The following is a 24,840-nucleotide window of genomic DNA, read 5'->3' as shown; positions in this document are numbered from 1 at the left end:
AAAAACTAATCTCTCCCTAACATATATACCCTTGTCGATTTACTAAATATTCTCCACTACTCGATTTTTGGTTGCTTCCCCTCCGTTTCTTGACAATATCTCTTGAAGATTATTCCACCAGGCCCTAACTGATATTGCTAGACAAGAGCTCGTACTTTATGTTCATGTAGATAGCTGAGAGGATATATGTGAAATAATTGTCTGACGATTTGATGTAAGCTCTCTAATGAAAGGGGTTCCAACAGAATTCTGATTAACTTCGGAGTCGAAAATAAGCTTTTCGGCTGCTATCAAATATGTGAACCTATCAACAAAGTTATAACAGTAGGTATCAAAAGATTACTGGAATAACATGAACTAAATACTGGTCGTTGTTTGTCTGTTTGAAATTTCTGGGCGAAACGCAAATCAATCATCTATTTGAGTTGAATAACTATTTCTTGGGAAATTGAAAATGATTGCTATAAAATAATAACAAATTGGTTCTAATGCAACAATATCATTGAACTTATCAAAGAACTAATAGGAACCATTGTTTTCTGAAGCAATATATTTTCCCCACTACTTTCCAGGTACCTCCTTCAGCTCCTCTCCTTTATGTAACGAGTGCAACAAGCAGCAGTGTTCTGCTCCACTGGAAAGCTGGAAGTAACGGAGGTGCCCCCATAAGCGGATTCACGTTGAGTTATAAGAAGGAACTTGGCGATATCAACGAGATCCAGCTGAACAGACATGCTAGCAGTTACGAACTGAAGGTCAGTTCTTTCATCAATGACATTCTTCCTGTACAAATTCTATCCATATGTGTCGCAAAAATCTTTGCCATCTTTGCTCTTATTTATATTTCAGAGCCTCTCTTGTGGGACCACCTATCACCTCTACCTCATAGCCCACAACAAAATCGGGAGTTCGCCTGCAAGCCATCCGTTACAAGCCCGGACTCAAGGCCACCCTCCTGGAGTTCCTTCGCCGTCTTCGTTCATAGCACCAAATTCAACTACGGTGATTTTACGACTTCACATGTGGCCTGACAATGGATGTCCTATTCTTTATTTTATATTGCAGTACAAGAAAGCTTCCGAAGTGCAGTGGACGTTAGGTTTGTAGGATTTTCTGACACACACTTAAGAGCAAACCGAAACGCGTCATAACAATACCGCCTAGAGCGAGATTTGTAGCTATAAAGTTGTAGGGAGGTGGGGAAATGGCTACGCTGTTTGTGAACAACAGATTCTACGCGCGGTATGATGGCATAAGAATTGTTGATAATGGCGAGTTTATGAGAATTCCGTTGCTTTGTCAAAGATCTGTTTTTGATATTCTGATATATTTTTTAAGTTAAATAGAGAGATATGGGTGTGAAAAAGTCAAAAATGGAGCCTATATCTGAGGAATATATTCAAGATTCTCATCAGGGTACCTACTTTCAATAACTTATTTTTCTGGACGTATTTTGTTTTCAGACTACAATCTAATTCTTCTACTTTCAACATACAGTGCATTTCTTCAATGTCTCCCCCTTTTATTTTTTGAACGGGTCAACTCAAAAAATTGAAATGCAGGATAATGAAATTATTGCATGAATACTTTATTTTGAAGTGAAATTGACAGATGAAACACTCAAGATGGCGACTGGTCGCCATCTTGAAGGGGCGACCAGTCGCCATCTTAAAAGGGGGAAAAGGGGGGATCTTGTGACACATTCTTTTGAAACTCCTGACAAATGCTTCAGAACCCTTGAATGTCAATTTCTTCACCAACTACAAAATGGCGGAACATTTAATAATTTCCTGAAGACAAACACATTAATATCGATATTTCTAGAAATATTCATTTGTATCTGCCATATGGCAATTCCAACAACCCGATAAGGTCTGATAAGTTATTTTTTGTTCATGAAAACGACAAAAAATGTCAGTATGACAATGAACATCATTGTTCAATCAAAATATTCTCATTTAGTTTTAGATTTTACTAGTAGAAAGGTATCACGTCATCAATCTCTAAAATGGTCAATTCTCGTCCATTGGAAGAAAACATTGAAGCGATTTTCATTTACGGTGCGACGCGTAACTTTCACGAGACCGAAATGATTTTCAATGAACGTTAAGAAAGAAATTATTTGGATACTTCTTTTCCCGGTCGTTGAATTGGCCGTCGAGGTCCTACAGAAGAGCCAGCCCGCTAGCCTGATTTGACACCTTTGGACTTTTTTTATGGGGCTATTCGAAGCGAAAGGTGTACAAAACTGAACCTGCTTCATAATTGGATGTACGGCAGATAATAAATATTTATAGAGATATTGACGTTACTGTGTTCGAAAATGTTCGGCGTGAAATATCGGATAAGCTGTTCATACGTCAAGAAGTTCAAGGCAACCATTTCGAGGATCTTCTGAACTGACTTCAAGCGTATTACCTCATATTATGTAGTTAAATGTCAATTTAATCAGGCAATTATTAAAAGTTCCGCCATTTTGTAGTAGTTGAAGATATTGACATTATATTCTAGGGTTGTGAAGCATTTGTCAGGAGCTTCAAAAAGATGTGTGTCCCCTTTCTATTTAATTTTCTATCGCCATCTTGAAATTTTCATCTGTCAATTTCACTTGAAAAAATTTTTTGAGTTGACCCGTTCGAAATTAACGAAAATTAAAGAAAAGCACTGTATGATGTGGCTCTTTCAGAAATTGTGGTATGATATATGTCGAATTGCTTCACTTTTTATAACCAATAATGAAATGTTTTACTAATCGTAACTTATCACATACACGGTCATTACACAACTATAATTTGTATTAAAAATAATCTGAAGGTATTTATATGATCAAATACAGATGAATTACCTTTTTGTAGTCAAACCTAAACACCCAGATCAAAATATGAGGTTGTTTCGAAAGTTTTGTCCATTTTTATGAGTCTCCTCCAAACTGTAATATTCCAGTGAATACCTATTCAATTCAATCGAAATAAGCACCATCTGAGTCAGTGCACTTTTGCGCGAACGTAACACATATTGATTGATTTCTTCAGCAGATGGTAATTAGTTGGCTAGAGGTCTGGGGAGTATGGTGGGTGAGTCAGGATTTCGACGCTCAATTCTTTCAATTTTTTAATGGTGATGTGTGAAACCTGCGGACGGGTGTTATTGTAGAGCAGGATCAGACCTGTTCTGTTGACCAATGCCGGCTGCTGCTGAGGCAATTTTCGGTACATTTCGTCGATTTTCTCAAAAAAGAACCCGGTTGCATAATATTATGTTGAATCACACCAGACCCTGACCAGTATACAGTAACCGTGGTGTTTGATGGATTTTCGCCTTAGGGAAGTGCATTTATGGCTTTCCATCACAAGTGAAGATCTGATCCAAAAAAAAAATCGTTTTAGTTGCGCAAAATCAAGAGAGAACAGACCTCAAAATGTGACAATCTCTGTCGATCGTTCAGGTCGTGTGGCATCCATTTTTCGAGCTTTCTGACATTTCCAATTCGTTATGAACTATCAAAAACAGTGTGGGAGTCACGCCCAGTTCTTCTAAAATTCCACGCACCGTTTGTGATGGGTCAATCTCCACCAGGGTCCTCAAATCCTCGTCTTGGATTACTGTAGATCAACCACTTCAGGATGCATCTTCGAGGATAAACGTAGAAAAGGTAAATGAAACGGTTATGAAGGAACGCCAAATCAAAATCAGAGAAATCGAGTAATTTCGAATGTTATGGTTATGAAACGCGACGCAGCAAAATTTATTTCGAAATTTTTAAAATACGAGTTGATGAATATTACGTCAAATCTAAGACCCAATCGTCCCAATGGAGGCATTCTAACTCGCTCAGATCGAAAAAGGCTGCAACAATATAGTCAAACGTGTCAAACTGTATTTTTTGATCTCAATGGAAAAGTGCATAATGAGTTCTCTCCACGAGGTCAGTCGATCAATAAGGAGTACCTACTATCTACAAGATCAACGCCTTTTACATGAAGCATTTTGAGAAAAAGGTCTGAATTCATAGAAAAACAATTCATGGCTTCCGCATCACGTTAATACACACTTCAATGCGTGAATTTTCGGCCAATAACAAAAGTATAAAAATGTCTTAGCCTCCATATTCACCAGATATGGTTCCATGTGACTTCTCTTCATTTCTGTAGATAAAAAAATTCTGAAGGGCCATCATTTCAAAAGCACAGGTGACACTGGAAGCGCATCGCTGAAAGAACTTGAGATCGAGTTTGGGAAATTTCCGAGGATTCCGAGGATTGGGAGAAGCGCTGACATACATGGAAAAACGAAAATGTCTGTTATTTCCCTACAAACCTCGTTTATTCACTCGAAACTGGTATAAATGTGTTATTTTAAGGCTCCATTTGCTCAGATCTCTTCAAGTTTTTGAAATGTTCATAATAAATTTCAGTGTCAAATGCCCTGAAGCCACAACGGCGTACTTCCATCACTGGACTGACACCTGCAACCCAGTACGTCGTTAAAGTGGAAGCCCATAATGTTGCAGGGTATTCCACTGAAGAGTTTGCATTCATGACCTTGACCAAAGATGGAGGTAAGGTATTTCCAAAATGACATTTCAACACGTCGAGTACAAAGAGAATAAAGATTATTTTCAAATGTCTATTTTCAATATATGGCATCTATTTTTTTATAAAATCGCTGGTATTGAAGTTTTTGTTTCTTGAGCTGAACTGTTGAATATTATAGAAGCATTACATGAAATAGAAATAATAAGTTCTGTAACATTCATAGTTGGAGTAATATTGATAACCAAATATTGAATTTCTATAGTTGATGAGTTATTTTGAGACGTTTCTGCTGAGTTGTAAAAGTATTTTCACAACAAGAGTTTTGATATGTGGTTGGTTACCTCGTTGACAGGCAGATGGGGCGATGACAACTATCTTGTTTGTTGTCAGCTTCAGCCTAGTTCAAGAAATGGTACTCTGAAGGAATTCGATGTTCAGTTATCGGAAATTATCGACTTTATGTTGATGATATACACTACCTAGCATTGATGAATGGCCAAACAGCCCAAAACCAATCTGGAAGTGTGATCTAATAATTGAAAATCTATTGCGGCAGTTGTATCGCCAACAACATATGCAGGAATAACTTCAGTGAAGAATCCTGCACTGGCACCTGTCGGATATAATTCAACGTCCTCTGTGGTATAAGCCTGGGAAGTAGTTGTTTTCTGATAGGTGTCAGTCCATCAACCTACAATGTAGGAAGTTGAAACTGACCTGAACAAATTGTTCTTCTAGATGATTTAATGTTTTTTTAACTCATCGCTTCATCTTGCCCAAATATTTCTTACGTGCGTATACCAATTGACACATCTCAATGTATGTAGGTATATTAACGTGGAATGAATGTATTATCATTATTACTATTATAATAATTATACCACCTTCTTGTTCGTGAAATTATACTCTCCATATAGATGCGTGAAACTATTTCCAAAATGTGAAATCTGGTAGCCAACACAATTACTCATTGCTAATATTTCTTTTTTATCTAGATGTACCTCCACCAGACCTAATGAAACAGGGACATGATGACTATCCCTTCTATTCAGACATGAAAGTTGTGATACCCCTACTAATTTTAGTATTAGGAATAATTGTTTCTGTGGTAGGGGCTCTGATCTGCATGAGACGCCGTGAGTATATTTGTGATAGAAACAAAACGAATGCTCCAAATAGGGTATGTTTCAGGTCAAGACGATGCCGCGAAAGAGCAAATGGACAACCAACAGAATGCAGAAGCGCAAAGGGAACGTTACTACGCCACCATACACAAAGTGGCTTTGCAAGCTGGAGAAAAAATACCAGGTTAGAGCTGCATTTTTTGCTGTGGTTCCGATACTTACAGAGTAATTGATTCTTTTTCCAATTGCTAGTTTTCATTGCATTTCAATTGATGGTATCTTGGGAGTAGTGCTTGATGAAATGTTTGAGGCTGACAGTATACGGCACTATTTTTGGAACTATTATTCACATGCCAGAGTTTTTAGAATAAGCTGCCTATAACAAACATCAATTTTTTTAGTTTTTTTGAAAAGTTCTATTGTCATTATTTTGGTGGCGGTTTAGGATCTCCAATTGAAATAAAATTGTTTCGGCATTTGAGATTCTGCCATTATTCTTTCAATTTTCATATGTACACATGTATGATTTGACAAAAGAGCAATCATCCGCTTAATCGAGATGATACCTTGAATGTTCGGCTGACATGAATTATTCATCTCCATTTGAATTCTCGTAAACTATGTTATCATTGAATATTACTGATGTTTTTCCCAACATCAAACCGTCATTTCAACATTTCGACACGTGTTCCGATCACCAAGTGATCATCTTCAAGACATAGATCAAACTAAATATACAAACAATCCTCATTTATACTATAGATACCTCTTCTAGGTACCTACGTCTTAAGTGTCTTCAATTAATTTCAAAATATTGCCTTATCCACTTATCTTGAATTAATTTTACAATGTGTCCTCATATAATAGTCAGGTAAAGCTGATAATATTTTTTTAACAAGCTATATTGTATACTATCGAAGGCTCACGAGGTGGAGAATTCTCCAGATCACTAAGCCTAAGGATTAAGTGGAGAATGGAAAAAATACCACCGTGGCTCAAACAGAACTGGCTGGTATGTCAATCGCCACGAAAGAAATGACCAGGAATGAATTTCTGGCAGAAACATAACAATCTCAGGGCTAGTACTAGAGTACCACCAAGATTTAGTCAAAGCCTCGGTAGATAATAACATTTTCCTGAGGTGAGTTAAAAGGCACGACAGGAGTGAAGGTAATCGTATTGCCGACTCTTTAGCCAAGGAAGCGGCTGGACTAAGAATTTTAGGATCCAGTGGCACCTGAGGCCTGATTACTTCGACGACTGCGTAACTAGCCAAATGTCACTTCCATGCTCAATCCCTGAAAAGATGAGATGGAATCAAAGGATGCAGTCTTACCAGGATCACCCTGGGCGACCCTAGAAAGCTGGGGTCGAAGAAATATCTGGCGATGACCAGGAAAAATTCACGCTCGACAGAAGGATTTCTGACTGACCACTGTCAACTAAGGAAACACCTCCATAATATGGGACTAGTGGCCATAATCTATGCAGGACATGTGTCCTATGTAACTGTCCGGAATTATCGTCAATAAGAGAGTGTGTGTTTCGACGAGTCTTGACCTACACCTGCCGATGTCTCCCAGTGACCTGGGAGACATCGGCAGTGATCTGTCCACCTTCCTAGAAAGGACAGGATGGACGATGACCTAGGAGGACAACTCCTCCGGAGGATGTAAAATGTGGCTCAAGTGCTGTGGACCTACACTCACCCTCAATACTCTACAGATACAGATAGTATACTATAATGTAGTGATCCATCATCGTTTATTATGTTTACTTATTTCTGCACTCTCATAGGTATCTAGATGCCTGTTGTTGTTAACTTGTCTAACTAATCCTGATGAATTAACATCTATGGAATGATTTTGTTGCAACATATGATGGGCGACTGCTGATTTTCAGATCTTCCACATTTTATGTGTTCCTTATACCTCATTTTGATAGATATTCTTGTCTGTCCACAATATTTTGCATCGCAGTCCATACATTTAATTTCGTAAATTCCAGACGTTTCCGAATTCTCGACTTTGTCTTTTGGATTTCCTAAAAGGCTCTGTAGTGTATGAAACAGTGCATCACACGTATAGTATCATTATTGATAATTCTGAAAAGACACCAATCCATAAGTTTCGTTCAAAGTATTATTGCAATAATGAGTTTGGGATTTGCCAAAATTGTTTTGATGATGATGTGAATGAAATGTGCAAAATGTTCAGTTAGGAATAGGAGAAATCTTGAGATGAATACTTCGTCTCATATTCTGTATTCACAAAATAGAATCTGGATGAAAGTAATTTGATTTTCACGCAAATTCAACTTTGTGAAAATACTTCATCTAGTCCAGAAACCGGAAGGTAGTGTGCAAATGGTTTTTAAATTCATACTGAAAATCATATCAATGATGATATTTCATTAATACTAGAGAACTCTAAATATCAGCTACTACAGGTGGAGGTGAAGGAGCCAATAGAAAAAAGGTGATGGAAAATATTTTTCACATCCTGCCAAAATTCATGACATAATTTACCAGAACATTTTCAACTGTATGGGAAAGAGTGAAAATCATGTCGGTCACGAACCTAAATGAACCATATTGGATGACGAAAATGTAATTGCATACCATTGACATCTATGTAACGGTAGAAGATACGGTGTTGGTTGAATTAGACATATATCAAGTCATTTCTTTGATGCAACTATATTTATATATTTTCAAAATAGTAATATCAATGTTGCATATGATCAAAACATAAAGTTTTTCTATTTTTACCAAAAATTATGAAAATTTTTTAAGCTGTTGGTCCATGCTATTGCAAAGATAATGATCTAGGTTGTTTTACGTTTGCAGAGACTTCAGACGACATATCGCCGTACGCAACATTTCAACTGTCAGAGCCGAGTACTTTGCCGCAGAATACGATGCTTCACAGCTTCATGTACCACGAGCATCCAATGACTGAAGGCTGTGCTTCCCCTCCGCCGGCAACCTCGTCTGTTCAACGAAACTCACCTTATTATAATATCGTAAGTCTCTTCGAGAGTTCCAATCGGAGCCATCTACCACTTGTGTAGGTTAGGCAACTGGCGAAGGTTTTTTGTGGTTCGCATTTATTCATACTCGGTCAATCAAATCCAGTTTCGCAATGAAGCGGATTATTTCATTTGGTGAGTGATTTTCACTCACTGGTCACATCATTGACATATGAGTAGGTCTATCTAAGACATTTTGTAAACAGTTTATAAATATGTGAAAGATATTTTTCGGTTTTTTGGTCGTGATTTACAGGTTTTATACCTGACGTTTCGTTTACTCCTATGATAGACATTATCAAAGATGATGTAGTAACGATCGCAATGCCCGCGTTGGTACTCACGTTGTTACCTACGCATTTACTACTATCACTGTGTCTTCGAATGGGATAATGTGATTGCGTCCTTTGTTGAGAGCTACAGCTTATTCGTCGGTTTTTTCGAGTCTACAATTTCTCTTGTGTTCAGAGAGACTGGTTCCTACACTTATTTTCGTGGTTCCAATGTAGACCTACCCGCAGTATTGCTAAAGTTTCTCTGGGGTCCTTAGCTGACCTAAGACTTTGTCTGATAATTTTTGTTGGACTAACTATCGGTTTCACGTCGTCTTTCTCTAACGTTATCCCAATCCGATCTGTGATTTCAAGCTACCTCTTTTGATATAGTCCTTGCCAAGACAGCAAGTTTGAATTCATCAATTTATCAAGAAATATCGCCATCGCAATCTCTTTATTAATGAGGAAACGGGTGATTTCGTCGGCAGGGTTATTTAAATAGTAGTTGATTTATACCGATCCGAAATCCTCGCCCGACCACTTGACCTTGAACCGACTATGGAACACGTCACACAAACCTCGACAGGTAACCTTCAAATGACCAGAAGGTTACCTAGTCAAGGTTGTGTGACGTGGCCTAAGTTCGTTTCAAGGTCAAGTGGGGGGGATCTTCGGATCAGTATAAATCAGCTACTCATTTAGTGCTAAATCCATCGATCTACCGATTTGCTAAATATACCAGTAGTTTATTTCATTATCATTAGGTCAGCAATTTATCAATAATATCGTCTAACTGCTCATATAGTGATGGTAATAGCTTCATTAACAAAATCAGCCGAAGGTTTATTCAAATACGAAAAATATATAATTCAACAGATTCATATGTCACTATTCAATATATCAAGAAATTCGCTATCAAAGTGATCTGATGCATGTTGCAATTGGTTTTTAGCAAAAATTCCAAAGTACAAAAGGCCATGGCCGGAGACGCGTCAATAGAAAAAACGACGTTGACAGCGACGAGAGCGAATCCGATCAAGACCAGTTAACGTCCAGCAGGACAGAGTCTTCCAATCAACTAGATATGAAGCACAAACACAGTAAGTGTGAGTTGAAATTGTATATTATCTCAGTGTTTTGTACTTTGATGATTATTTTATACTTCCTTGTTTTCTTTCGGCTTATCAAGTTTTATATTTCTTCATGTTGTAGAAGTTGAAATACCCAAAAATAAAGCTCGATAAAAAGATCAGATTCTTTTTGGAGTCTATTAAATTTTGCTTATATTAACAAAGCTAGCCTTTGATTAGCTGTGCCTTTTTCATTATTGTAGTTTATTGATGTTCTAGATTTCTTGTATCATGGCGCCCAATCAAGTACCTCTTCAGACATATCTCCGATGTCAGATCAAAAGTCCCTTCCACGCAGGAATAGGAATAGGTAAAGCTTATCTTATTATTTCACAACAAAGCAGTACACATTTTTGAGGTTATGTGTTGGGTTGTTTCATATTCCAAGACTGGCTGTGAATCAAATTATCTAAAAGTACAATATTTAGTTGTTTGCCTACTGCTTTCTGATAAATTCTGTACATGTTTTTGCATGTTACTGAGAAAATGGAGTATTATTATTGTAATATTTTTCTTAGGTGGTTGGCACAAGGAGGTCGAAGCAACTCCCAGAGGCAGATGCTGAGCCACCTCTCGGTGGCCGAAACGCCGTTCAAAGAGAGACCCGACAGACCACCAACAGAACAGAATACTCCGGATAGACCGGAACTGAGCGAAGCCGAATGCGACATCGATACCCTGAAAAAATTGAAGCTGGGGTTGAGGTCCAGCTTGTGGTCTAGACCCAGCGGGTCTGGGCAGCCCTCGGACTATTCAATTGCTGTGTAAATGGGTGTGAATTTAATGGGGCTTTGGTGTATGATGTAGAACGAATAGGTATGAGAAAAAGGAATGTTTCAAGTCCCATCAGTAATAGATTTATTACTCATGGGCGTGAGTAATCATTTATTACTCACAGTTGTGAGTAATGGATATTTACACAGAATTGGGAGCGATAAAGGTCTCAAGCATAAACAATGAAGTGATATTAGTGAATACAGTGTGTTTCACATCGCGATACCATTAAAAGTTTGAGGTGAAGCAGGAAAATTATCAAAAAAAATTGATTATATGAAAGTTACTTGGATATATACTGAGTGGTTCGACAAAACTAACATCAGAATGTTGATTCACTCGTTTCCAATGGAAATAACTCATTTGAAGAGTATTATTGTAATCTAGATATTTTCAAAATGTAATGAATCATTCATTCAAGATGTAATTTGTTTTTGGAGAGCTCTTACAAAATATGTGGGGTTGTTAGGTGAATACCTGGCTACTCGAAAGTTATAACAAAATAGTATCAAAAATATATTATCCAACATTAAATTCCTAAAAACTCAAAAACAAAATCAATATATTTTCAGGTGATCAACTTTTTCAGTAATTTAAAAGAAAAATATTTTTACCATTGCACTCCAAGCCAACACTTGGTTTCTAGCAAATAAATTGAAATTGAATAGTGACAAAACTCAAAATCTTGAGGTCACCACTGTAGGTTCAGCTAACAAAAGAGTAAAATCACTTGGCATTACCCTCAACAGTACTTTATCTTGGCATAAACATACATATCTTCTCGTAAATAAAGTATCTAGTGCCATATTTATCCTTCGTCAACTGCAAAACATCACAAACGGTGAGATTCTAAAAACGACGTTTTTTGCATTATTCCATTCACACATGAGCTACGGTGTTGTTCTTTGAGGGAACTTTCCTGGTTCGATGGGAATTTTAAAACTACAGAAAAAAACTGTAAGAATACTGGTAAGTGTATGTTTCCGTGAGCACTGTAGACCATTATTCAAAAAATTACAAATCATGCCGTTGCCAACATTATTTATTTATCAGACGCTACTGGAAATCAGAAAAAAATGCTCAGATGCTTGAGAAACAGTCTGACATACACCAACACATCACGAGAAATGCGGACAAAGTGAGAACATGCCGTTATCGTTTGACCAGATGAAAAATGAATTCAGTTGATTATAATATTTTCAACTCTCTCCCAAATAAGTTTAAACAGCTCGGTATCACCAAATTCAAAAGAGCCGTCAAGGAAATGCTACTCAACCAATGTTTTTACTCAGTCTCGGAATACTACGATCATTTTAAGACAGTTCACGTCAGCATGTCATATGAGATGAAACATACTCACCGGTATTGACTCTACTGTGGTAGTTTGTAAATACCCTATTATCATAGATGAATATTTATTTGTTTATATATGTACGTAGGCAACCCCTTCATTGCTTGATATTTTTATAGTTTCTTTGAGAAAGCCTATAGACTTGACTTGCTATAAACATGAAAATGTAACGTAGTTAATAAACTATTCTATTCATTCGTAAACACGGTTTTTGAACACGAAAAAATCATTAACAAAAAAAATTGTCAGGTAAGCTCATTTAGGATCGATGGAACAAGAAAAATTAGCTCATGTTCGATAGTTCATTATAAAATAATAACTTATAGAATTAGATGAAAAATGGAAGCAGAATGTGACACACACTGTATATTATTATTCTGACAGTTTTATCGACAGAAATTGTTTTGTTAATGATATTGTTGATCATATAGAAGTATATTAATATTAAAAAAAATATTTATCAGTCATCACATAATACACCAAATGCTCCAAAGTGTTGTTTATATAATCAAAATTGAAGTTAAACTTTTCTACACAAAATTTTAGCAATATTAAGTTTGTAAAATACGTTTATGAGAGAAGACATTTTGGACACGTTTTATAATTATTGATTTGACTGAATTATTGACTCAATAGGTAATACCTCCTAAGTCGATGTACCAAAAAAGCAATCACTATCAAAATAAAAATCAAAATAACTTATTCCCCTTCCGTAACTGTGAACAGTATGTATTATAGCTCAACTTGAAATGAATTGAATTTATTGTAAAATAAAAGGTGTTTTATTGAAGAGTTCCCATCAACAGAAAAAAGTTCGCCAAACTATTGCCTGATTCAACAGGGTGTTTTTTTCACATAATCCCATATATTTGATGAGATGATGAAAGATAATTCTGAAAAATTATAGATTTCATAAACAATTTCATATGATTAAGAAAATCATACTCACATATTCTTCACTGAAATTTTCGAAAAATGAATACACGTCTTTTAAAATCATTTCGAATGGCCAAGTAATTGATTATGAAGTTCCTCACGGTACAGTACCGAGTCCCATATCATTCAATATATACATTGATGTACTGTTTTTGCTGAAGAAATCCGTTAATAGTTATATTTGACACTTCACTTGAAATAAACATTCCTCAGTTTCATGTGAAAACGCTTGAAAAAGCTATTTTATGGCGAAACATGCAATTTCGTACACTGTCTAGTGGAAATTTCACAATGAGGTGTTACTTGGATAACCCACTGAGGAAGAAACAATCTAAATTGTAGTCTGAATATGTGAATGAAATCATCATAACTATGATTATGTAGTAATGATGATGATAATAATAACAGATTTTATTGATAGGGAAATATGAAAATCACATGATGGGAATATGAATATTACTGGAGTTTTTTCCCAACACCAAATCGTTATTTTCAACACCTCGACACGTGTTTCGATTACCAAGTGATCATATTGGTCATTTCATTCGGAACGGAGGTGAAATATCTTGACATTGTCCTTGATTAAAAAGTTTTACATAAAGCCAGACTATCCCTACGGATATGTCGAAGAATTTGTGGTTAAGCTTGGGGTTTAGGTCCCAAACAAATTCATTGGATTTATGTAATGATTGTCAGACCAATGATCACTTATGGTGCAATTGTCTGGTATCTGAAGGGTTTACAGAAAACGGCCTAAGCGAAGCTCTCTGGCTCACAGAGACAAGCTTTCCTGGCCATCAGTGGTGCCATCAGTACCACACCGTCAGCGGCCATCTAGATACTTCTAGATTTACTTCCTCTCCACATTTTTCTGGAAAGAGAGAGAGGCTAGATGGACTGCACACAGACTTGTGCACATTGCCGATTGCACAAATCAATTTAATGCAGAGTGCAACAGACTGACCTCTGACTTCATGCTTCCAACTGTCAACTACGAACTGCCTTATAAAGTACTGTACCCGAGTAGAGACGACTATATCCTCCAGGAGAAGGAAATATTAAGAGCAGGAAGTTGTTGGTTCACAGATGGATCAAAAACACATCCGGTTCTGGTGCAGGTGTTTTCAGTCGCAGACCCAGGACAGAGATATCAACCTGCCTAGGAACCTATGCGACTATATTTCAAGGGAAAATTTACGCTATTGAATTGTGTGCAGAGAGATTGGAAGAATCCAACCTCATACACAAGTCAATAAAAATATTCCCGCACAGTCACGCGGCGTTGGAAGCTCTTGGCTCCTACCGAGCAACATCTAAATATAAATTATGTAAATGGTCGCATGTAAATATTACATGCGAACATTCATCTCAAAATTCCGTAGAGTCGTTCAGTGAAATTTTGTTGAATTCTCAGTCAAAATCGTTTTTTCTTTCAGACAATTATAATTGTATATAAATCGTCAATATAACAATGAGAGTATGAATTCTTTAAGGAATATAAGAACAATAAATATATTCACCTCCATATACCTAGATTTTAGTGTTATTTTCAAATGATTCCTTTTTTATTTTGCAAAAACTCATCGACATTATGAAAACATAGTTTTGTCAATAGTAGCTCTTCCAAGAATGCATTTATTTTCCGTGCCAGGAATCGCACATTAGGAGGTGAAACCTTGGTGTATGGTTTATACTGATAACTTTTTCCAAGACAATAACCAAGAAATGAAAGATTTTATAAGTATGCATCAAACACTGGTCGTAAAATAGCGGCCCTCAATCATGCAATCACATCGTCATTTATATGTATTTGGGATGTTCTCTGAAATGTTTTTTGAGATAAACCCCAATTATAGTGAAGTTTCGTTGGTTGAAGGAATTGTTGATGCTTCTGTAATCGTATTGCTCAAATGTTCTGACGTAGATGAGGATGCTGCTGCGAAAGATGTCACTGAAGGGGATGTCGCTGTCGAAGAACGCCTCCATGAGGCTGAAATAAAAAAGTGTACATTAACATGAAACGTACCATCGCTCTCTATTGCCCTGGCTGAAAGCCTTACAACCCCTACTTCTCCGAACTCATCCCCCTCTACTTGGCGCCGACGCGTGACGTCGAACACACGAGAGGGCGAACCAGCGGGGCGGAAAATCTTTTTTTATTCATTCCCGAAAAATTACAATTACAATTATATTCACAATTTCACAGTCAGTGACCTCCAAACTAAATCCATTGCATTATAACATCAATATAAACAAAATAAAAATAAACTCTAACAATCATTTTCATAGCAGGCCGATGCCACTACAATATTTATGTCCGCTATGATTGAGGAGATCATTGTCTACCCCTCAGTTCAATGGCGCCAAGCTGACAAGCTGCCCTTCACTTTTTCCATTCATTCCTAAACATATTCTCTGTCCATTCATTAACAAACCTTTTCCATTCGCTATTTCTTCCGTTCTCTCCTCTCAATGCTATCTTCTATTTTTCCCGCTTCATATATTCTTTCCATTCACGCCATCCAGTCCAGAATCTGGAGAACAGCCGCACAGTCTCTCCCATGTCCCATTCCCTCTGCCACTCTGTCCTGATTCGTTCTTTGATTCTCTTTCTCTCTTCATTCTTTCTACCCATTCTCATTATGTCCCATATGACATTGAGCTTATCCATGCCTTTCGTCGCCTCCACATAAGCCTTCTTGTTTCCGAGATTGCTGTTTTCATGGCCGCGCTTCCAGATCAAACAAGTCCGAGCTGTCCTCGCATTCCTCTCTTCAATCATTCTCTGTATCCTTGCTTCTCTTTCATTCCTCGTTCTTGCTGCTTCCATGCGATCCACAGCCATGGCAGAAACGCTAATCACAGTCACGCTCTCATTCATATCATTCAATAACTTTCTCAATTGCTATCAATCCTGCCTCGTTCACACTAGCCTGTCCGGGGATTCTTTCATTCCCCTGTACCCACTCATTTTCTTCTCGTTCGTACGCCTAGCCTATGCCCATTCTTTCGTCTTCCAGTCCCAGCATCCCCGTACACTTCAGTCACTCTCTCCTCCTCCCTCTCGTCCAGCAACATTCCTTGCAGCCAGGGGAGTATTCTGTCCTCTCCCTTCACTTCGTCCTCATTCTTCTTCTCCCATCCACCCTCCATTCATGGTGCCTGGCACTCGCCTCAACATGAAGCGGTACCATACCTGAGATCACGCAGAGCACAGCCGTTGGTGCTGTCCTGTATGCCCCACATGAAGCAAGCAGGAGAGGCCTCTGTGCCGCGCTCAGTTATCTCCCGATTCGACTTGTACTCCATACATAATCGCAGGTTTCGCTACCCTCTCGTAGATTATTCTAACTCATTCTCTTCTCAGTCCAGTGTATATTAACAGCAGTTACTTCAAAATGAGATCACGGTACTATATGCTGCAAGTGAAAAAATAATAATACTCTATGTGTTAGGAATCACACGTTAAAAGGTAAGACCTCGTTAGTCCTTAGCTTGCACAAGTTTCTCAACCTTTGAGAGTTGTCGTTCGTATGGGGGCGACAGCTGATTAACGGAAAAACAGATTTTAAACAGAAAACAGACAGACAGATTAAAAAATTGTCATTTTCAATTAGTTCAAATCATGACATTTGAAAAAAAATATCAATGAATGCCAATAACTTATCATTTAGATTTCAACATTGATTCATTCATTGTGTTCGGAAGTTTACATGAGCTGGAAGTTCATATGGATACAGCAGATTACAATGGAAACTCGACAAGCTTCAAAGCAAATGTAATCGAAAGATAACGAAGTTCTTCAACTGATACGTGCCAAGTCAAACAGGAACTCCGTAATTATGTATTTATTTTATATGTAAGGAAGCTGAGACTAGATATGACTACACTCGAATAAATCTAAATTCTAAATTATTCAAGGTATCAATCACCAGTACGAGCAGAAAATTCAGCAACTCACCGTAAACCTATATATCAACAAGTATTCTCATCACCCGTTTCAACATAAACTGGCAGCTACTCACAGACTCATTATTATCTGTAAGTCAACAGAAAATTTTCATAAGGAACTACATTTCTACTTATATTTATATATATTTTTATATTTACAATGTTATTCATATTCATTAATATTTTTATATAAGCTGTAGTTATAGAGCCGAAATGTTTATTACTACACTTTGTGTAACCAAATGACTAGGAAACCTATGCGCAACCTTAGAGTCATCAATGGGTTCTCCTGATTCGTTTGGTTACATTTTGTGCAAATGTTTAACATGTTGCTAATTTCATTCAATACTTTTGTTTATAAGGGACATTATGTGAATGATCTTTTGAGGATAAAAATAAATTTATTATTATTATTAGAAAATTGTATGTATATAGTATCATCGCAAAATTAGACGAACACTACCAAAAATTGATCATAACAATGACACAAGAAAAAAATTTGACGAATATGTCAGAATAAGCAAAACCAAAAAATCACTGTGCCAGAGATGGTCTACACATACATCACTGAAAATTTCCAATTCTCTACCAGACAAAATATACATTCCCTTCATAAATTCTCACCGTGTCCTCAATTGAAGACAGATTTTGAAGTACTATATCTGAACTGGTATATTTGTATATATGTGTGTCATATTTTTTTTAATCTTTTCTCTCCTTTTCTGTTTTGTTTTGTATTCGACTCAATAACTTAAAAAAAAGAAGTCAACTCATACAATCAGCTTGGTTCATATGAGGTTTCTATGTTTATTTTTTTTATTGTACTGTAGTTTCTCAATAAACTAAAGTTGAACAAGTATACCCTTCCATTAAAGATAATAGTAACATTTTCAAAACACCGATATACCGGGTGTCCCACATTTTATGTGACAGATCAAATCATTTTCTAGAAAATGTAAATATCGCAATCCATTGAGATTTTCATGGAAAAAGTAAGGTCCTATGATGCGGCCATTGAACAATCCACACCATACATTAATACCCCAAGTAGTTTGAAAATTACTTTCGCGGACCCAGTGGGGATTTTCTTGAGACCAATAGTGACTGTTATGTCGATTCACAACTCCATTATTGTGGAATCGCGATTCATCGCTCCACAAAATTTGACTGAATATGTTAGGACTTTCATGTAATATTACCTGAATGAATTCAAGTCGTCGTTCAAAGTCCGTGGGTTTCAAACCTTGTACCAACTGAATTTTGAATGGGTGGTATTTATTTTCTTTCAGAATTCTCTGTACATTAGATTTACTCACACCGACTTCTTCTGCAAGAGTACGGATAGAAACATGTGGATGAATAATAATATAAGCCAACACATTGATCTCTAAATATTCAGTTCTAACAGATCTCGTATGATGACGATGCTTTATAGTAGAAGGAAATGACCCAGTTCGCAATTTTTCTACAACTCTCGAAAAAGTCATTCGTGACGGAATGGGTCTGTCTGGAAAACGTTCTTGGTATAGACGTTGTGCTTGACGGCAGTTTTTCTGATATTCCCCAAAAATTAATAACATATCAATGCAATCACTTGGACTAAACGCGAAAGGCATACTGGAGTTTTCGCACAAAGAACACAGTTACTGTTTTGCAAAGAATCACTGAATCGAACTGACAAGTAGATACAATTCAACAACATTCGTTATTATGGCATCAACAAGCATAAGCTACTTGATGAAATTGTGCAATATAAAGCAATTCACCCTCAAGTTAGTCACATTCTCAAGAATTTCAATATTATATTCAACTGATATCGATATCGTATCGTAGAGGTGAGAATAATGGTTTGTATTCAGTAGTAGTCTAGTTCAATTTAATAAAAGATATAGACTGGATTCGTGTACGGGTAAATACGTTTTTTTGAAACTTTATATTTAAGGAAAAGTGCAATAACTCAACAACGCCGTAACCAAATTTCAAAAACCAAACATGAAATGATATCAGAATTTAACGTAGCATCTGAATATGTAATGATATGCAGGGCGTTCTATTTTAAAAAATGGAATTTTGATCTGTAGCACCTACACCAAACACCCTGTATATTTAAAAAGTATATCAAAATATAGCTCTCATGAACTCCTAAAACTTTTGTATGAAACATTTTTGTGTATCTCCTTCAACAAACCAGATATTGCCTGTCACATAAAATGTGGGACACCCGGTATACAGGAAAGGCATCATAAAAAATGAGTAGAATACTAACTGAACAGAACATCGAATAAATCTTGTTGCTCGCATTCAGCCTATTCCCAGAAAGGTCAAGAAAAATCTTCCAAACAACTATAGACCAGTCGCTTTGCTATCAATGATATCAAAAATCATGGAGAAAGTCGCAAATCACCATATCCTCAAATATTTGGAAGGCTTCAACATCTTGAGCGATCATCAACAAGGCTTTCGAAAACAAAGATTAACAGGCAACCTTCTATCGTATAAGACCCATATTTGGAATAACGCAATCGAGAAACATGGAGAGTCCAGAGTTGTGGGGCTTGATATTTCTAAGGTATTTGACCGTGTGTAGCATGAGGGTTTGTTGACCCATTTACGATGCTATGACTTGTCGAATCATTTTTGTGTATGGCTCTCCAGCTTCCTGAAAGAACGTTGTCTGCAAGTAGCCGTCGATAGATATCACTCGAATACTTTCACTATCACCATTAGAATATACAGAAACTTTTGAAACAGACACTCATATTTTTCTGGTAGGTGACTTTAATGACCATTTTAATAACAAAACTGATTCCAATGCACAAAGATTGATTCAGTTGTTCATGTCATGTGGTTTGCAACAACTGATTAATGAAATAACTCACAATATAGGTAATTGTTTGGACAACATTTTCAGTAATTGTGATTCTGCCAGTGCTTATACTATACATATTGGACCATCTGACCATCCAGTAGGACTAATTTCTGATATTGATATCGTAATGCTAAATAATACAAGGGAAAAATGGAGTAGAAGGTATAATACAAAAAATGTTACAACATTCAGTAACTACCTGAGAAATGAAAGTTGGAACGAAATATATGTAAATAACATGGCTAAAGATAAATTCAACATATTTGAAAGTACTTTCATGTATTACTATAATATAAGCTTTCCACTATCAAAAGAAACTACGAAACCTAAAGAACAAAAATAAAAATGGATAACTCCTCAAGTTAGGGCAGCTAAAGAAACCTTGATGTTTCTGTTTCAGTCACAAAATATAAACTCAACTGAGCAAAACGTACATATATATATATATATATATATATATATATATATATATATATATATATATATATATATATATATAAAGAATATAAAAAACAGTATCAGGATATATTACAGATGTCTAAAAAAGAGTACTATCAAAGTCTATTAACATCTACAGATAATTTTAGTAAAACAGTTTGGCAGATCATTAATACTGAAACTGGTAGAAAAAATAAAATCTCGAACAATCCTGAAAACCTAACTGCAGATCAGATGAATGAATTCTTCATCAATAATATGAATTCCACTTTGGAAAATTTATCTGAAACTGAGTCAATCAATGTAATAGACAAGGCATATAATATAAATAAATCTATGTTCTTCCGACCTTTAACATCTGACGATATTAGAATTATTTTGAACAAATTGAAAAATAAAAAAACCGAAGATGTAAAAGGTGTAAATATGTTTGTTATCAAAAGCATAACTAATCCCTTGGCGGACATAGTCAATGCATGCTTCACTGAGGGTTATTTTCCACTAGAGCTGAAAATCGGGAAAGTGCTTCCCATTCACAAAAAAGGGGGTTGCTCAGAAGCAAAAATTCCGACAAATTTCCATTTTACCATCTTTCTCGAAGATAATTGAATATGCCATTTACACACAACTTGTTGAATTTTTAGAAGTCAATGATATTTTGAGCCCACATCAATTTGGCTTCGGAAGAGGGAAATCAACCTCTGATGCAATCAACTCTCTCACAAATTACATAAGAGATGCATTTGACAATAAAGATAAATATATTGGTGTATTCACTGATCTCACTTCGGCGTTTGATTTTGTGAATCATAAAATCCTCTTAGACAAATTATACTGGTATGGTATTAGAGGGGTGTGCCTAAAGATGATAGAATCATACTTGACTGAGAGATTTCAAGTGGTAGAATGCGGAGAATCTCGTAGTCAAAAAATTAAATTGATAAGAGGAGTTCCTCAGGGCTCCATATTAGGACCACTCCTCTTTCTTATATATATTAATGATCCACCACATTTCTTGAATTCATCAGATATCAAGACTACCATGTATGCGGATGATGCAACCTTGAGCAGAGCAGTGGACGAACTTAAAACTCCTCAACATACCCTGGACAAAGCCCAATCTTGGTTTGGATCAAATGAACTGATTTTAAATGAACAAAAAACAGAAGTACTAACTTTTGAAACAAGAAACTCAAACCAAGCTGATAAAAGTGCAGTTAAATTTTTAGGGGTTTATATGGACACGCATTTATCGTGGGTAGAACATATAAATAACATATGTACCAGGCTAAGTAGGTGAACATACGCAATTAGAGTAATTAAAAGATCTGTGAACCAGAATGCAGCCCCCACTACATATCATTCTCTTTTTCACTCAGTTCTAAGATATGGAATAATATCCTGGGGCAGTGCATCAAAATGTCATCTGGAAAAAGTGTTTATCCTGCAGAAATTCGCTGTAAGGCGTATAACTTCTGCCAGATGGGATGAAACTTGTCGTCCAATATTTAAAAATCTCAAAATAATGACACTGTATTCAGTCATTGTTTATGGAAACCTACTACATATTCGACTAAATATAAATAATTATACCTATCGTACAGACATACACCATCATGATACTAGAAATAAATCAGACATCGCCATGCAAGCAAATAGACTGAAAAGAACTGACAATATTGGCCTTGAGCTTTACAATACTCTGCCACTAGACTTTCGCAATTTGTCATTCAATAGATTTAAGTACTCTCTGAAGTTTTTCTTAACTGAAAATCCTCTGTATGATATCAATGAATTTTATGGAAGTGTCCAATTGAAAAGAGATGCCTTCAATGTGGACTAATATGTAATCAAATGTTTGTACTGAACTTCTTAACGATCTTGATATTCTTGATGATCTCAATATAATTTTTTTCAACCTTATGATTACCATCTAATTCTCAAATTCAATCATGTAATGTAATTTGTTTTAATGAGTATGTTGATTTGTTTTGATGAGTATGTCTTTTTTTCTCAATTCATGACCATCATTGATTGTGGAATCTTAAGATGTATATAGCCTGATTTTGATTGCGCCATTTGTTTTGACATGTCTATGAACCTTGTGTTTCGCAAGACGAATAAAAATATTATTATTATTATTATCAATGCTGGTGTTCCCCAGGAATCCATATTTTCTCCAATCACCTTTTTCTTCTATATCAACGACTTATAGGAAAAAATATCAAAAATTCAATATATTGTTTTGCTGACGACAGTATACTTGTCTCGTCATTCCATTCGGATTCCAGGACATTGGCTGCAGATACACATCTTCACCTGCAACTGGCGGTTGTATATCTGAATGAGGATCTAGAAGTGATTCCGAATTATGGTGAAAGTAACCAGATTCAATTCAATGCCACAAAAACCTAGGCATCGGTTTCCTCCAAATATAATAATTTGATGGATGTTAAATTGGACACCAATATGCCTTGGCACAATCATGTCGCTGAAATGGCAAATGTTGATTCTCAAAAGCTTGGAACACTATTCTGAACCAGAAAAGTGTACACACCTCAGCAACTTTTCATGCTTCATAAAGCTCAGATCAGACCTTCATTGGAGTATTGTTCTCATGCATGGAGCTCCGCCCCTGAGCATATCCAGAAGCTGCTGGATTCCATAAAGAAGAAAAGCCATCCGCCTGATTGGAGACTCGAATATCACTTGCAACCCTGATAGTCTGGAACATCGAAGAAAGGTCGGAGGTTTTTTTCTCTTTCATAGATATTTTCAGGGGAGGTCTTCAAGTGACTTGGAACATTTGATTCCACCAAGAGCGGTACATATCAGAAATACACGATGGACTGTGGCTGCTCATTGTTTTGAGATTCAACTCAGTACACCTCGTACTTCACTGCTTGCGAAAGTTTTTCCAAATGAATTAAAACTCCAGCAATTCAAATCCCACGTGAATCGTTATTTTTGCACAGGCACCGCTCTCAAATGGCTTTAAGGATGTTCCTGTCCCTAAAAAAATTCAGATAGACAAGGCCAACAAATCAGGTGTCCATAAGCTAAAATGTGGCTCGTGTCCAAAAGTTTATATTGGAAAAACGTGTAGGAACCTCAAGAACAGAATCTCTGAACACAAGAGTTTCTAAATGAAAGAAAACCAATTCAGTCCATGCATGTTGAAACACAAACACGACTTCACCATAAATCACGATGTATTACATACAGAAAATAAAAGATACACTCAAACTTGCTGGAATTCATAAAAATTAATAAACGTCAACAATCAAATTTCCTATCGAACGATCAGCAAGAAGTTAATTTTTAACCACTGTCAAATTGAGTCTCATGAAAAATTTCTCAGAATTGGTCGAATCCTTAAAACAATAATTTTACCTGATTTGTACCTGCTGAATATTTGTTCTTGAAACTAACTGTTTACCGATAAGTAATCCCTATATTGTACATTGTAAATCAGTGTAGAGTACCAGTTCAACAAAGGAAACTACTGTTGTCGTGAAACGCCCATTGGAAATAGAGCCTATCTTGTGAAAATTTATATGTATCCTCATAACTAGTGCCATTAATTCTTACCAAGTGACGGGTTGCTGTACTCAAAAACATTTCAAAACAACATTACCTCCTGGATCTGTTGCTGGACCACTATCTGTAGATCCTCCGGGGCCTGGAGAAGTACAATACGGTGGTGCAAAACCATCTTTGCAGTGACAGTTACCCATATTGTTACACCAACCGTTTTCACCACAATCTCTAAGACAAGCCTGTCCTTGATTTCTAAATTCAGAAACGGATACACATTTCTGGTTGACGCACATCTGAAAAATTGCGAAAGAAATTTTCCAAATATGAGATTGTTCCTAACATAGTGAATGAAATGGAAAAGAAAAGGTGAGTAGAGTACCAATTTACCCATTTGATATAACGATTGAAACTCGAGTTCATACATTTTTATTCACCAAAAGTGAATGCCACCAAAAGTGATAATCCATAATTGTCAGAACAGGATTTACAAATAAAACACAGGCAATCAAATTCTCACAGTCAGCTGAAAATGATTATACTTTTTCGGATGGTAAATCAACAATAACAACTAGTAAAAGTTCAAAATTCCTGGGAATTGAGCTAGATTTTAGACTAGATTGGAAATCTCATCTGGATACTTTGTCAGAAAATGTTGCAAGGCATTGCTATGCCCTAAGAGTCATCACTAAAACAATAAATGTTCAAGCGTCAATGTCTGTCTATTATGCACAAGTCCACTCAAGACTTAAATACGGCTTAATTTTTTGGGGTGCATCTGTGAACGTTAAAAAAAATTTTTCACTTCAAAAACGTTGCCTTAGAATTATTTATAAATCCAAACAAACTGATAGCTGTAAACCTTTATTCATAGAAAAGAAAGTACTGGC

The 24,840-nt window shown here is 36.3% G+C and overlaps 2 protein-coding genes across 6 annotated transcripts in view; one reads left to right on the top strand and one right to left on the bottom strand.

Moving 5' to 3' along the window:
* Nucleotides 1-12,995, top strand: part of Dscam2 (Down syndrome cell adhesion molecule 2) — a 521,384-nt gene extending 508,389 nt beyond the window's left edge. Inside the window, exons 24-32 of one of the 5 annotated variants that reach the window (XR_012465668.1) lie at nt 573-755; nt 850-1,099; nt 4,415-4,558; nt 5,531-5,671; nt 5,715-5,843; nt 8,508-8,683; nt 9,917-10,064; nt 10,298-10,404; nt 10,613-10,629. Coding sequence is in view for 4 of the 5 variants with exons in the window: in XM_074176352.1 (XP_074032453.1) it covers nt 573-755; nt 850-1,099; nt 4,415-4,558; nt 5,531-5,671; nt 5,715-5,843; nt 8,508-8,683; nt 9,917-10,070; nt 10,314-10,404; nt 10,613-10,862 (1,518 nt within the window). In the remaining variant the exon portion in view is untranslated. Of the gene's footprint in view, nt 1-572; nt 756-849; nt 1,100-4,414; nt 4,559-5,530; nt 5,672-5,714; nt 5,844-8,507; nt 8,684-9,916; nt 10,071-10,297; nt 10,405-10,612 lie in introns of all 5 variants that reach the window. The other 4 variants (XM_074176354.1, XM_074176353.1, XM_074176352.1 and 1 more) reach the window with 4 other exon arrangements.
* The window catches only part of LOC111506341 (disintegrin and metalloproteinase domain-containing protein 12), a 47,016-nt gene continuing 34,683 nt past the window's right edge, over nt 12,508-24,840 (bottom strand). The window contains exons 12-13 of the mRNA XM_023161374.2: nt 24,051-24,246; nt 12,508-15,145 (exon numbers count right to left, since the gene is read on the bottom strand). Coding sequence (XP_023017142.2) covers nt 15,006-15,145; nt 24,051-24,246 — 336 coding nt within the window. The 3' untranslated portion in view covers nt 12,508-15,005. The remainder of the gene's footprint in view (nt 15,146-24,050; nt 24,247-24,840) is intronic.

Source organism: Leptinotarsa decemlineata, unplaced genomic scaffold, assembly GCF_025532065.1.
Source record: "Leptinotarsa decemlineata unplaced genomic scaffold, Ldec_3_MD MMD2_tig00001719_RagTag_RagTag, whole genome shotgun sequence".
Taxonomy (NCBI): Eukaryota; Metazoa; Arthropoda; class Insecta; order Coleoptera; family Chrysomelidae; genus Leptinotarsa; species Leptinotarsa decemlineata.
The sequence above is the reverse complement of the archived record's forward strand: the minus strand, read 5'-3'. Positions and strand labels throughout refer to the sequence as shown.